The following is a 14,282-nucleotide window of genomic DNA, read 5'->3' on the forward strand; positions in this document are numbered from 1 at the left end:
TGCACTATAATTTTGTATTTTCAATAAACGTGTGTGGTGAACCAACATGTCTGCCTGTCTGTCTGTGTCCAGGCTGTACCCGACATCTTTCAAAAACAAAATTTCATTTACTAGGTTTTCAGCATTTCATTTATATACTATAAACAGACTTACACACCATCAAAAAACAAAATTCAGTCATTCAGTTTTTATTTAGTTTATACTTGTAATAATTCTATATAAGAACATCCAAAGTACATTCAAATAAAAAATGAATACTACAATAAATATTTTCGCTCTCGATTATTAACACAAGTATAGGTATATAAATATGACATGACATACAAACAAAAATCTTTTCAGACAATTCACAGGTGTGTTATGCTTCCCATTTCACCCAGATTGGACAGTTTTACCAACGTTTTTATAAAATATTTACTTCAGCCTTTTTTGCAGTAAGAAATGTGAAATTAGCACAGTATGTGCTAAAAAATCAAGTAAACTGACTGAATATTAATATTAAAAAAAAATGAAAAAATGGTCCTTGCTTTATATAAAGTAAGGTACATCCAAATACATGCACATCATAGCAAAATTCATATTAGCCAATTCCTAAAGTAGAGAGGGCATTCTTATATTTCAATTAGCCAACAATACATCAAAATATATGTGTGAATATGCTTATGAATTAAGTAGTTAATAAAATGGATAGACCAGGGAATTACAGTATGCCTTTATGATTTGATTTTATTTCAGGCTTTGAGATTATACTTTGCAAAATATTTTGAAGCCAGAAGAAAAAAAAGGGTGTATTAAAAAAGAAAAAAGGAACCTTAAGATTCAAGCTCTGTTAATATGGCATAGTATCTTGCACAAAATGTGGCTTCCAGTTTCCTTTTTCATTCTCTTTCTACTTGTAAAATGCTCCAAAAAGGTCTAATGATATAGCATCCTAAGGATTTTAAGTCCTGCTATACATTCTTAATATCAAAATCTAGAGATGTAACTTAAAAATTAAACTAAATCAAAATTAGGACTTGCAGCATTAAGCACAATACCTAAATGGGTAGTGATTTTTATCACATCAAAATGTTATTGTTAACTGTGGTTTATTTTTGGAAAACTTAATGGCTGCTAAATATTCTCCCATGAAATACTGACTACCATCAACACTGAGCCTCAGAGACTTGTACAGATTTTATAATGTCTTTAACAGTAATGATTCATAAAAACATTTCAAACTGCACTGTCTTTGGCAAAAATACAGCATATGAAACCAATTATATGTTTTGTCTTACTGATAACATAAAAAGGCCAAGGGGCTTTGAACTTTATTTATGCAAAGTCTTTAAATAATAGACATAGAATATCATAGTACTGGTAAGCTACCATTCTATCAATATTTTTGAAAGAGTAAACCATATCATAAGAGAATAATAACATTGCTTTGTAGGGAAGACCAATAAGCGAGTACATCAATACTCACTTGTTGTTAGCTCATTTCAACTTTTTTTTTTTCTTTCTATTCCTAAGGAACGAAATTCTCTGGAAATACTGTATTCATACTAATCAATAAAGCTGATCATTACATAACACAATACTTGGGCACAGGCTTTGATGATACTGTAATTCACCATCACTGTTTGTGTTTTTCCATAGCAATTTGTACTCGTTTGTTATAACCTATTAGTATGGCAACACCTTGAACATTGTCATTAGCCATACAAACTACCACAATAGGTTTTCACTTACCAATTGGGTGAATTTAAACCTGCTTAAAGACCATCAGCAAGCAGAGATGCAGACAATTGTGACTCATGTAATGGTGTTTATATTTTAACCAGTGGATGGAATCAATAACTGATGATTACACAAAAATACAATCAATATAGTCTTCAAAGAAGAAAGATCAAACATTAACATGTTTGCACAGTAACAAAAAACAACAACTTAATGAATCCCATAGGTTTCAAATGTAAATGATGGAAATAAAAAGGCTCCAATTCAAATGAAATAAAAGTGCATTTGGCATGACATACTTTTAAATATGTTAATATATGCATAGAAAATATGAAGAAAATGAAATATAATAATTGAGATATTATTTTCCTAACATAATGTCACAGAATTAGTGTTGTTTGTGAGCACAAAGATGGTCAAAGTGAACTGGTCCAAACAACAAATGAACAAATAAGAGGGATCAAACCTACAGCAGATGGTATGACTCTAAGGCATAAACCTGTTAGCTGAGAACAAAGCTACTGTAAGCTATACCAGATTGCTGAAGAATGTGTGTATGAGATATGGAAAATAAATATTTAGTGGTAAGTGGAGGATTTTTCGAGAAACAGTTCTATGCATTTTAAGCAAAAACTTTGCAAGTTAGTCCCAGGGCAATTTTTCCATCCTCAAAATCTTACAGGTTAAACAGAAAGTGCAACTATAAGAACCCTGCAGGGTACACAGGTTAATATTTAAAACAATAAATTAATTAATGTTATTTACAATAACAGTATACGTAACATAAACCTTGCTTTGTCTTTTCTAAAACAATAACACATTGATTCTTTCAGAAGAGGACTAGTAACAGCAGCCTCTCTTTCCATCAGGCAGGAAAGAGTTGTAAATCATTTTCTGTCATTAGAAAAGAATTAGTGTTTTCAAAACAAATGTAAAGAAAAAGAAGTAGCATGAGTGTAGCAAAAGCAAATAAAAAGGATACTGCCAGCTTACATCATGTTGCCGCAACATTTTTCAAAAACAGTGTCTTCAGACAAAAAAATATAGATATCACAGACTTCTGTAACAACACGATCTTTGTCTTTCATAAAAAAATCAGCAAAATCTGAAATGATTTTGCATTAGCCAGTCATAGAAAACATTAAGCTTCTCAGAAGTGTTATATTTTAAGACAATATTATTGTAACATATCACTGTAACAGCAGCAAATTATGTTGCTAAAATATATTGTTGGATAAGAAAGGAGAAAAGTCTGAATCTTCCACAAAAAAGGAAGTTAATCGGTAATTTTGCCACGACATGATATATAACCCCAAATATATTATGATACAACAAGCAATGCCTCCTCTGTCAAAATAAAAGTGCCTTTATCTTTTAACCTGAGCCTCACTAGAAGTGATATTAATCCAGTCCAGACAAGGTAACAGAAAAATATCTGCAGTGCAAACTCCTTTGAAAACAGGAAATGATGTCACAGCAGTGGAGTAGTAATTCAAATAAGTCATACATCATAATCAGGAAGTGCAGAGTAGCTTATTCCACCACTTGAAGGTGGTCCTGGGTGAACTGGAAAAAACCAGCAAAAAATGGAACCTGGAAAGAAACCAACAGGGTGTGATGTAAAAAAAAAGAAAGAAAATCCATTTAATTCTCTTCAATATGCTCAAAAAACACATCAAATTCCTTCTGTGCAGAATTTGCCAAGAAACATAGTGAAAAGGCACAGAACTACCACCTGGATACATTAAACAAGTTAAACAGCATGCACTGGTACAGTGCGTTGCCACACCCACTACACATCAAAACAGCTCGGGATCCCGATTGGCAACCCCCCATGTAGACACGTGGTCCAGTCCCACCCTCCAGAAATTACCCTCTATCTGCCGCAGCAAGGTGTTACGTGGGTGACCCCTTGGCCTGGTCCAGCCACTTGGGTCCCCAACAATGAGGATCTTATGAGCCCGATCACCCTTGGGGAAACGAGCCACAAAGCTGTAGTGCGGTAACTGACGCTCCCTCACAATGCAGGTAATGTGTCTCATTCGGTACTCCATGAGCAATCGCTCATTCGACACAAAGTCAAACCAATGGTACCCAAGTATTTCCAGAGAGAGAGAGTACCAAAGGAGTCCAGTCTTAGTCTCAGGTCACTGGATAGCGTCCATGTCTCACAACCATATAGTAAGACAGGAAGCACCACGACTCTAAAGACTTGGACCTTCGTCCCTTTGCATAGAGATTGGAAGCGTCACACACCCCTTTCCAGCGACCTCATAACCTTCCCCATGCTATCCCAATCTGACTTCACAGGAAGAGTCACCAGAGACATGAATGTCACTGCCAAGGTAAGTAAACCTCTCAACAAGGTCAACACACTCTCCGCAAACAGGCACACTGCTGACGGTTGTGCCCAAGAGGTCATTAAAGGCCTGGATCTTGGTTTTTATCCAGGACACTCGCAAGAACAGACACTCGGACTACTTACTCAGTCTCTCAAGAGCCCTGATCAGAGCTCCATTGACTCAGCGAAGATCACAGCACTGTCAGCAAAGTCAAGATCCGTGAATCTTTCTTCACCAACAGATGCCCTACAGCCACTGGACCCCATGACCTTGCTCAATACCCAGTCCATACAAGCACTGAACAGAGTAGGAGCAAGAACACACCCCTGACGCACCCCAGAATCAACTAGGAAAACCGTAGTGGTCCTGTCTCCACTATGCACAGCACTCACAGTACCAGTGTACAGGCCAGCCATGATATCCAGCAACCTCGAGGGGATCCCACAAACCCTTAGGATGTCCCACAGGGCAGCTCAATCAACTGAGTTGAAGGCTTTGCGAAAATCGACAAAGGCTGCAATGAAACTCTGCAGATTCTACACGTTTGCGCTCTATGAGAACCCTCAGTGCCAGGTAGACTTCTTAGGTGTAAAACCAGACTGTTCCGGTCACTGGTAGGTGAGCAAATGATCACGGATCCTATTGAGGATGACTCTAGCAAGGACCTTACCCGGCACCGACAGCAGTGTTATCCCCCTGTAGTTGCTGCAATCCAGGCGATCACCCTTCCCTTTCAAGATAGGGACGACAAGTCCCGTTTTCCAGTCAGTTGGGATGATGCTAGTCTCCCAAATGGAAGCAAAGATTGCTTGCAATGCCAGGAGGACAGCCTTATCACCAGTCTGGAGAAGTTCACCCGGGATACCACAGATTCCTGCAGCCTTTCCTCCCCTCAGCTGGTTCACCACCTGTGCAATCTCAGTGAGATTGGGTGGTTCACAGCTAATTGGAGGATCAGCCTCAAGAAACGTGGACCCAGAGATATCAAACGTCCTAGCCAAAGGTTCAGCTTTGAACAACTGCTCAAAGTAGCCAGCCCAGCAGGTCACAACTGCAGTGTCATCCGTAAGGACCGTTAAATCAGCTGCCCTGACTGCGACTCTCCGAGGAACAGATTCAGATATGCGTAATGCTCCGATTCCTTTGTAAGCGGGAACGCCTCTTTATCTGCCCTCAGAGCCCTCGCAGCCGTCCTCCTCAATTCACGGTACAGACCAGAGTTGCCATTGAGCCCTGCGCTGCGACTCCTCTCGATGATATCCAGGGTGCCCTGCGAGATGAAACACCAGTAACACCAACACAACCCCAAGCAACCTTCAAGGTCTTGTCATGGAAGGTCTCCCACATCACATTAGGATCGGCAGTCGTACCCAAATCTGAAAGTTACTCACACAAACTGTGTGCAAACTCATTAGAAACAGCCTAGTCTTGGAGTCTGGCCAAGTCCAGGCTCATTTTCCAAGTAGGTGGTAACCTGCTGGACCCTAAGAGTAGCAACAAGTCTATGGTCAGAATTCACAAACTGGGCACTTCTGTAGACCATGCAGTTTTGCAAAAGCCTCCAGCGTCTGCCCATGAGGATGTTGTTGATCTCCTTCACTGCACCAACAGTATTGGACTACAAAGTCCAACGATGCAGTTCAGGGCGCTGGTTCCAGGATCCAGCGATTCGCAGCCCCTGACCTTTTGCAAAGTCAAAGAACATGGAGCCATTATCACCACGGTCACAAGATCAATGGGGACTGAGACAATCCTCATAGCCAGCCCTGTCATACATTAAACAATGGATGAAAATAGCGTTGATCGCCCTTGTACTTGCCTCTTCCAAACACTTCCCTCAGTAATGCAAGCTTTGGTTTGCGAGTAAAGTGTGGGTTCACTGTCTTGTCCCTCATCAGACGATTTCTTATTTGCTCAATTGGGGTCTCATCTGTGATTATTGACACCAACTAATAAGGGAGAAAAAACAAAGAATTAATAGGCCTCTTTCAAAATAAGATGCCATAAAATGACTGAAAATATTTCTGAAAGGTAGATTTTTTTAAACTATAAAATTAATTTCAAATTACAAAAAAATAATCTTAATAAGCCATAACCTTGTTGCCCAACATTCATCTCACCTGGTCATAAAAGATAACCATGACAAACACTCCAAACAGTACAGACTCCACAAGAAGGATGATATAGTGAGCACTGTCAATGAGTAAAAAAAAAAAGGAAAACCATTTATTATTTTAAAAGTTATAAAGTACAAGTTACTTTTTCCTCATCTAAGTTTAAGTTGTACTTTATTTGTGTGTGTGTATATATTTCACTTAAAACATGCTCATTTCCTTTAAGAAGTGTTCAGAGATGGACATCACTGGGAGCTCAATGCAGCGTATATTTCAACTAAACTGAAGTGATGGACTGGCGCTCTATTCAGAGTTTGTTCTTGCTTTGTGCCCTATACTAGCTGGGATTGGCTCCAACAGATCCCTGCAACCCTGTTGATGACTAAGAGGGTTAGAAATTGACTGACTGACTAAACTCATTTTACTGGAGTGACAGTATTTATGCGTTTCAGTGTATATTTGTAGTGTTAACCATCCAAGGCTAGCTCCTGCATTAAGTCCAATGCTGAGCTGCTGAGATAGACACACACTTCAGCAACTCTTAAATGGCTAGGTGTGTACAGAGAAAGAATGAATGGATTTTCTCATTTTATAAACCTAGATGATCCAGATTAAGCTCTGCCTTGCACCCTATGCTGCTGGGATAGTCACTGGCCTTCTTACCCTGAACTGGTAAACATGTTAGAAAATGGATAGATAAAACAAACATTTCAATAATTCAACAGATTGCAAAATGACCATGGGACATGTTTTCATTTATTTATTTTTAAATTGGATCTGAATTTTTTAATTACGGAGTCACAATGTACAACATTAACAACTTACAGCACAATAATGAGACAGACTGAACAACTAGACTTTATAAACTTTTATTAAAATTTTATTTTCAACCGTTTACTATTCATTAAAAATCTACTTCTGTCAGACTCACATTACAACATGTTTGCTTGGGCCCATTTCCTCACCACCTCTAACTGCTTCTCCCTCTCTTTCACTGCGTATCCTCCATATCCATGTGGAGATCACCAGAGCAATTGAATACAAGCTTGCCAGCCCTATAACAAAATAAATAAATTAGAACTTCATGTCATTTTCTGAAAGAGTTCATGTCATACACAGAAGGTCAACCCATGGGAAGTGGAGGAATGTAGCTTTATCATAAATCCGCTTTACTTTTCATATGAAGAATTTGTACTTTTTGGTTGTATTTTTCAAATATATATCAAGAAAACACAATTTTTCAATAAAATATAATCGATGGACCTGGTGCTGGAGAGTCAGGGTTTGATTCTGCTGCTGGAAGAAAAGGGAGTTTACTAATGAAGTCAATTTCATGAAGTAGGCATAAAGGGAGGTTTGTACAGAGCTTTTCCTTCTTGTTATAAATGACCTTGTAGCAGCTGAAGCCCTCAGTAATTGTATGGTAAACGTTGGTGAACTACTCTGCATTAGGATTTTGTTTCTCTAACTCTGCCATCTCTGCTTCAATGAGAAGAAAGGATTCAACCAATTCTTTCATGAAAAATGTTTTTGGTTCTGGAGTTTTTAAGCTCCAGTCTTCTTTCTCAAATACTATCAAATGCTATCATCTGCTGCTGTAGTTCCATAAGGGTCTCAGTGGTCAGTTCTTTGGCATGGGAGTTGAGCAACTCTAAGATATCATTTTCACTGGTGTCTAAATGCAGTCGATTACTAATAACAACCATATCTTGCCTGGTTTTAGTGATGTCATGAACTGTAAACCCCTGAAAAGCATGCATGAATTGGGGGCACAATTAGTTCCACATACCTTTTATGTTTGACATCTTCATTTCATCCCAATAATCCCAATAATCAATTCTAAAAGTAATGATATTGTAGATATTATAATTCCTCCAGAACTCCTTTAAGCTCATCACTTTGGGAAGCCCTGATGGCTCACCTAAAGCACTTGGATGCCTAGGTGTGCTGTCTAACACAAGCAGAATCTTCAAAGGAATTTTTTGGACAAGCAATAATGTTCAACTGCCGGGACAAATGGATCAAAAACCAGTCATCAGATATGGTAATTGTAACCCAAGCCTTTGCATTTCCACTCCAAATAACGATACAGCAAAGTGACCTTGGATTTAGGAAACGATACATAAGCAAAGGCTTGAGCTTGAAATCACCAGATGTGTTACCTCCATGCAATAACCTAGCCTATCCTTTCATGCCTTATGCCCTAGTGTACTTTTTTCATCTTCTGAAATGTAGGCCCTTTCAGGCATCTTTTCCAAAATAAGCCAGCCTAGTCTACGTTAAATATTTGGTTTGGCAAATAACCTCCCTTCTCAATAAATTTTTTTCAACATTTCAGGAAATTCACCTGGCACTTTAATATTATGTAAATAGTTCCTCGCAACAAATTCTTCATCCCAAAAGCCTCTACTTGCTGTACATTCAACTTTCAAATCACAGAAATGGCCACAAGCCTATTGTTACACTAAAGTATTACCAATAGCATTTCCATTGTAATAATTAAACCAGAGTTGCTTAGTAATAACTAACTTTCACTGGGAGAGTGACTTTTACATACACCATAATTCTCACTTTGTCCTTTAAAATTCTCCCAATCATTGACCAACTGTAGCCCAATGCTTTTCCAGTGACTGATTGCATTTCACCTTCTTCCGATCACTTTATTATTTCCACTTTTTTTCCCCATCATTATCATTTTCCATTTCTTTGAGGTATCACCAGCACTTGCTCTGGATTTACACTTTGGGGGCATTTGTTACATGAGTAAATAAGAGAAAATGTAAGCTTGAACAAAATTTTATACTCAAAACAGTGTGAAAGACAATGTGATCTGACTTGGGCCAATGAGCCACTAAAGCTGCACAATATTATGCATCACAGCGAGGGTCAGCTATGGTGTGCGTGATGTAAATTTCATCGTCAAATCAGTCCTGACGCAGCACCCCCACATGGGAAGTTGCTTGCCTCCAGAGTTTTGTAACCGCATGTCCCTGCATGTGCATCAACTTTGCATGTGCTAGACAAGAAAACATGCTCATTTTTCATCTAGGTGCAATCCAACATTAAAAGCCCACAGTGATAACTAAATATGCTCAAATTCATAACGAGAAATTATCCAGACCCTGGGCAAAGATGGAAGTTTGTGCAGGCAGAAATGTAAACATCTACAGGATCAATATATTTTCAACTTATTTTTCAACAGTAAATTAATAAAAAAAAATATGTGCAATTATTTTATTATGCAATTTAGTCAAGTCAATTTTATTCATAAAGCACAAAAGAGAAAAAGAGAACAAAAAGAAAAGAGAAGGTTTATGAATGTGGTGAGAGGGGACATGCATTGTTACACCCACCATCCGCAAGAATCACAGATCAGGAAAATATGGAAACAGATGATCTGTTGTGGCGACCCCAAATGGGAGCAGCTGAAAGACAAAGTAGTAAAATTTTAAACTAAATCCTGCAGTGATCAGGAAGCCAGTGAAGGGAACCTAAAATTGGTATGACACCATTGTGTTTTCGTGTTCCTGTTAGAAGCTTTGCTGCAGCATTCTGGACTAACTGAAGTCGAGCAAAGGATGACCGATTAACTCCAGTGTATAATTAGTTAAAATAGTCAAACCAAAAAGAGACAAACACATGAATTCATTTTTCAAAATCATCTCCAAAAAGAAGATTCTTTGCAAATGGTTTACAGTGGGTTGTCAAAGGGCCACAATTACTTGCAGGAGCACAATTAAAATCAGAAGGTCCAAAACATACAATTTCTGTTTTTTTGTCATTTAAACTAAGCGTGTGACATCCATATTTTACAGTTGTGCTTGAAAGTTTGTGAAATCTTTAGAATTCCCTATTTTTCTGCATAAATATGACCTAAAACAACATCAGATTTTCACTCAAGTCCTAAAGGTAGATAAAGAGAAACCAGTTAAACAAATGAGACAAAAATATTATACTTGGTCATTTATTTATTGAGGAAAACGATCAAATATTACATATATTTGTGAGTGGCAAAAGTATGTGAACCTTTGCTTTCAGTATCTGGTGTGACCCCACTTTGCAGCAATAACTGCAACTAAATGTTTCCAGTAAATTTTGATCATTCCTGCACACCAGCTTGGAGGAATTTTAGCCCATTCCTCCATAAAGAACAGCTTCAACTCTGGGATGTTGGTGGGTTTCTTCACATTAACTGCTTGCTTCAGGTCCTTCCACAACATTTCGATTGGATTAAGGTCAGGACTTTGACTTGGCCATTCCAAAACATCAACTTTATTCTTCTTTAACCATTCTTTGGTAGAACAATTTGTGTGGATAGGGTTGTTGTCTTGCTGCATGACCCACCTTCTCCTGAGATTCAGTTCATGGAAAGATATCCTGACATTTTCCTTTAGAATCTATACTAATAAAAGGCAAAGCCCTCACTGACTCACTCACTCATTGACTGACTCATCACTAATTCTCCAACTTCCCATGTAGGTAGAAGGCTAAAATTTGGCAGGCTCATTCCTTACAAAAGTTGGGCAGGTTTCATTTTGAAATTCTACGTGTAATGGTCATAACTGGAAGCTATTTTTCTCCATATACTGTAATGGAGTCGAGCTCGAAAGCCGTGGGGGGCGGAGTTTCGTGTGACCACATCATGCCTCCCACGTAATCACGTGAACTGACTGTCAACGCAGTACGTAGAAAACCAGGAAGAGCTCCAAAAAGCACTGAAGAAAACATGCATTATATAATTGAGAAGGCAGTGAAACAATATGAAGCGAGCGAGTGACATACAGAACCATATTCATGAGTACTGCTACTTCGGAAACAAAGCACGGTGAAACCTAAAGTTTAACTAAAGTTCATAGACAGGCTGCCGCTGGCGTTTGTCATGCCCATGGGTAATGCGGGATACAAGTTTAATGAGAGGACGCAGGATATAAGCGAGTTTTGATCACTTTATAACTAAGTTAAAATTGCAGGTGAAGGGCTGTGCTTATGCAAATTCGAGACTGTGTTTGTGGGGATTGACAGTTAAGGCGGGTGGGGGAGTCGCGTCATCATCTCCCCTCCCATTCACTTCATTTCGCTCTGAGCTGAGCTCCGCAGCTAACGCAGTCTTATGGAAGCGACTTTGTGACGCTGGCACCAAATACTCACAGAAAAATCCACAAGTTAATACACACGCTGTCTCTACAGTTTCTCCACACTGAATCCTCCAGGCACTACTTACAAAAGGTTACATTGACAATCGTGTTACGTTATTTTTAAAATGTTTCCTTTTCTTAGCACAAGCACAGCTGAGCAGCTTCGATGCATGTGCTCCATAACGCATTAAAAAAATCACGTATTTAATCACACTTTGCATTACAAGCAAAGGGGAACTTCTGTCAATGCATGATTTCCTGGTACACCGATTACATTGATCAGTGCTTCCCGATTCATTTTACCTTCGCACACCCCCTTGGTTTGAGAAGAAGTATGAAAAAATATGAGGTTAACACAGAAAAACAGATCACCAATTGAAGCTTTATGAATAATCGATTCGCCTAAATAATTGTTTTGGTAAAGCCAAACTCAGTGTAATCCTCCTTCCATTTTATAATTTTTCCGCCACTAGCCATGATTAAATGAACGGTAAAAAGTAAGAAGCGAAGCGAGGGTGACTTAATCAGGCAGGCAGGCGACAGCTCAATAGCTCGAATTGGGATATAAGTACGTTCTATTTAGTTGCCAGAAATATCTTTGTTAGGAATGGAAGTTGAATTGAGTCTTTAAATTTCTATGGTAAAGAAAAAAAGTTATGCAATGATGACTAAATATAACTATATAAAGTCAAAACTTGTATATATAAAAGTCATTTCCAAATATATAAAGTCAAAACCTGAGTATATAAAGACGGCATTGGAATATTTTGGAATATATAAAGTAAGCACTGGAATATATAAAGTCAAAACTTAAATATAGAAAGTCAGCGTCGGAAGAAGATATAGAGAAAAAGATATATTTTTTCAAATGTGATCGTGCAATTCAGATCGAGTTGACTCGCACTACAGTACATCGAGCCCACGTGCTATTGTGGTTTAGCCTGCATGCCTCAATAAGTTACCCTCCCCTCGCTCTTACTTTTTTACCGTTCATCTAATGAATACACTGAGTATGGCTTTACCAAAACAATCATTGATCGCGAATAAAGTATCCATTATTCATAAAGCTTCAATTGGTGATCTGTCTTTCTGCGTTAACCGCACATTTTTTCATACGTCTCAAACCAAGGGGATGCGAGGCTAAAATGAATCGGGAAGCAGACGTACATACTCAGTGCATCTCCTCTTGGGAATCGAACCTCGGATGCTGGTGCTAGAGGTGAAGCCTCTACTATTGGCCACAGCGTGTGGTTTGTCTATTTGAGCATAGCAGTGTAATTCGGTTTTTGTTCAGCACTCTTTGGAACTGTTGCTTTTTGTCTGTGCACTCGTCCAGTTCCGTGAGCGCTGAGTATAGTTTTATATGTCACTCGCTCGCTTCTAATTGTTTCGCTGCCTTCTTAATTATATAATGTATGTTTTCTTCAGCAGTTTTTGTAGCTCTTCCTGGTTTTCTACGTACAGCGTGATTACGTGGGAGCCGTGGTGATGTCACACGAAACTCCGCCCCCCCACGGCTTTCGAGCTCAACTCCATTACAGTATATGCAGAAAAAACGCTTCCAGTTATGACCATTACACGTAGAATTTCGAAATGAAACCTGCCCAACTTTTGTAAGGAAGCTGTAAGGAACGAGCCTGCCAAATTTCAGCCTTCTACCTATACGGGAAGTTGGAGAATTAGTGATGAATCAGTGAGTCAGTCAGTGAGGGCTTTGCCTTTTATTAGTATAGATAAATAATATACAGTGGGATGCAAAAGTTTGGGCAATAAAATGACAATGGTGCCCAAATTTATGCACCTGCCTGATTTTGTTTGAACAATTATTGCACACTTTCTGTAAATCCAATAAACTCAATTTCACTTCTCAAATATCACTGTGTGTGTCTCCTATATGATATATTTAACTGACATTTTTTATTGTAACAACCAACGATTTATACAGGAAAATAATGACTATTAACAAGGTTGCCCAAACTTTTGTATCCCACTGTGTGTGTATGTATATATATATATATATATATATATATATATATATATACACACACACACACATACACTAGCAAAATACCTGCGCTTCGCAGCGGCGAAGTACTGCCCTAAAAGTTTTAATTAAGAAGAAAATTAAACCTTTATAAACTAAGGGAGAATATACCAATAATTATTTGTTAAGGATCTCTTTGTATACCACATTTTGAGTTTGGCCCTCCGGTTGTAATATGACCAAGCTGTGTGCTGAGCTTACTCTTAAGCATGGAATGTACAGTTGGCCATGTGAAAAGCAATCTTGTCTCAAATCTCACAGCTTGAATTGCTGCTGTAATAATCGGTTTGAGTTTCATGGTTTGTTTCAATTACGACAGTATTTTTAGGACTTGTGTTGAAGTGACATTCAGCATCTGTCAAGCATTCTAAGTATACAACCAGTTTCATCGATAACTTCACATCCAGCTTTTGAGAGTTTAAACATTCATAAACATCAAAGTGTCCACTACTGAAATTGTCACCTGTGAATCTAAGATGTTTAAGAGGCATTGGCGGTTGTCCAAAGGTGTAAAATATTTGGCTATTTCGGTACACTTGAAAGCGATAACCGAACAATTCAGCGGCAGCCATCAACTCACATGCAGATGCATAGGTGAAGGGCTTAAGCATTTCACTTTTATAGTGCTCCTGTGTAGTATAATTATCTCCTGTACCATCAGTCCACACCTTGAACCTGTCCCAGTCATTCAATACATAAGACACAATGTTCTTCCGGATATCAAGAGTGAGCCTGATATGGCTATGCAATATGTACCAAAGAGAATGGAAAAGGCAGGTGCCCTCTCCAGGCATGGAAACCACTCGGTAAGTGACTGTTGTTTGATCAATGGTGATCACCTCGATAGACATGTTAATGCGGGTACGGTTGGAATGATAAAGAAAATGGGTATCTGAACAATGTACAGTAAGTCTAAAATACCTACACA

The 14,282-nt window shown here is 38.5% G+C and overlaps 1 protein-coding gene across 1 annotated transcript; it reads right to left on the reverse strand.

The window, feature by feature from the left end:
* Positions 1-1,794: 1,794 nt before the first annotated feature.
* On the reverse strand, positions 1,795-9,410 carry zgc:77880 (zf-DHHC domain-containing protein). The gene is made up of 5 exons (XM_039768881.1): positions 7,965-9,410; positions 7,107-7,230; positions 6,182-6,254; positions 5,881-6,010; positions 1,795-3,312 (listed from the first exon to the last, which is right to left on the reverse strand). The coding sequence occupies exons 1-5, from the start codon at positions 8,068-8,070 to the stop codon at positions 3,221-3,223; spliced, it is 525 nt and encodes a 174-aa protein (XP_039624815.1). The 5' UTR covers positions 8,071-9,410; the 3' UTR covers positions 1,795-3,220.
* Between the last annotated feature and the right edge of the window lie 4,872 nt (positions 9,411-14,282).

This window comes from Polypterus senegalus, chromosome 11, assembly GCF_016835505.1.
Source record: "Polypterus senegalus isolate Bchr_013 chromosome 11, ASM1683550v1, whole genome shotgun sequence".
NCBI lineage: Eukaryota > Metazoa > Chordata > Cladistia > Polypteriformes > Polypteridae > Polypterus > Polypterus senegalus.

Excerpts from the sequence above, each read along its gene's own strand:
- zgc:77880 (XM_039768881.1), bottom strand. The coding sequence starts at position 8,070 with ATGAGCTTAAAGGAGTTCTGGAGGAATTATAATATCTACAATATCATT. Across the intron at positions 7,231-7,964 it reads GAAGATGTCAAACATAAAAG|GGCTGGCAAGCTTGTATTCA; the intron begins GTATGTGGAACT and ends ATTTTGTTATAG. Across the intron at positions 3,313-5,880 it reads GAGGGAAGTGTTTGGAAGAG|GTTCCATTTTTTGCTGGTTT; the intron begins GCAAGTACAAGG and ends GTTTCTTTCCAG.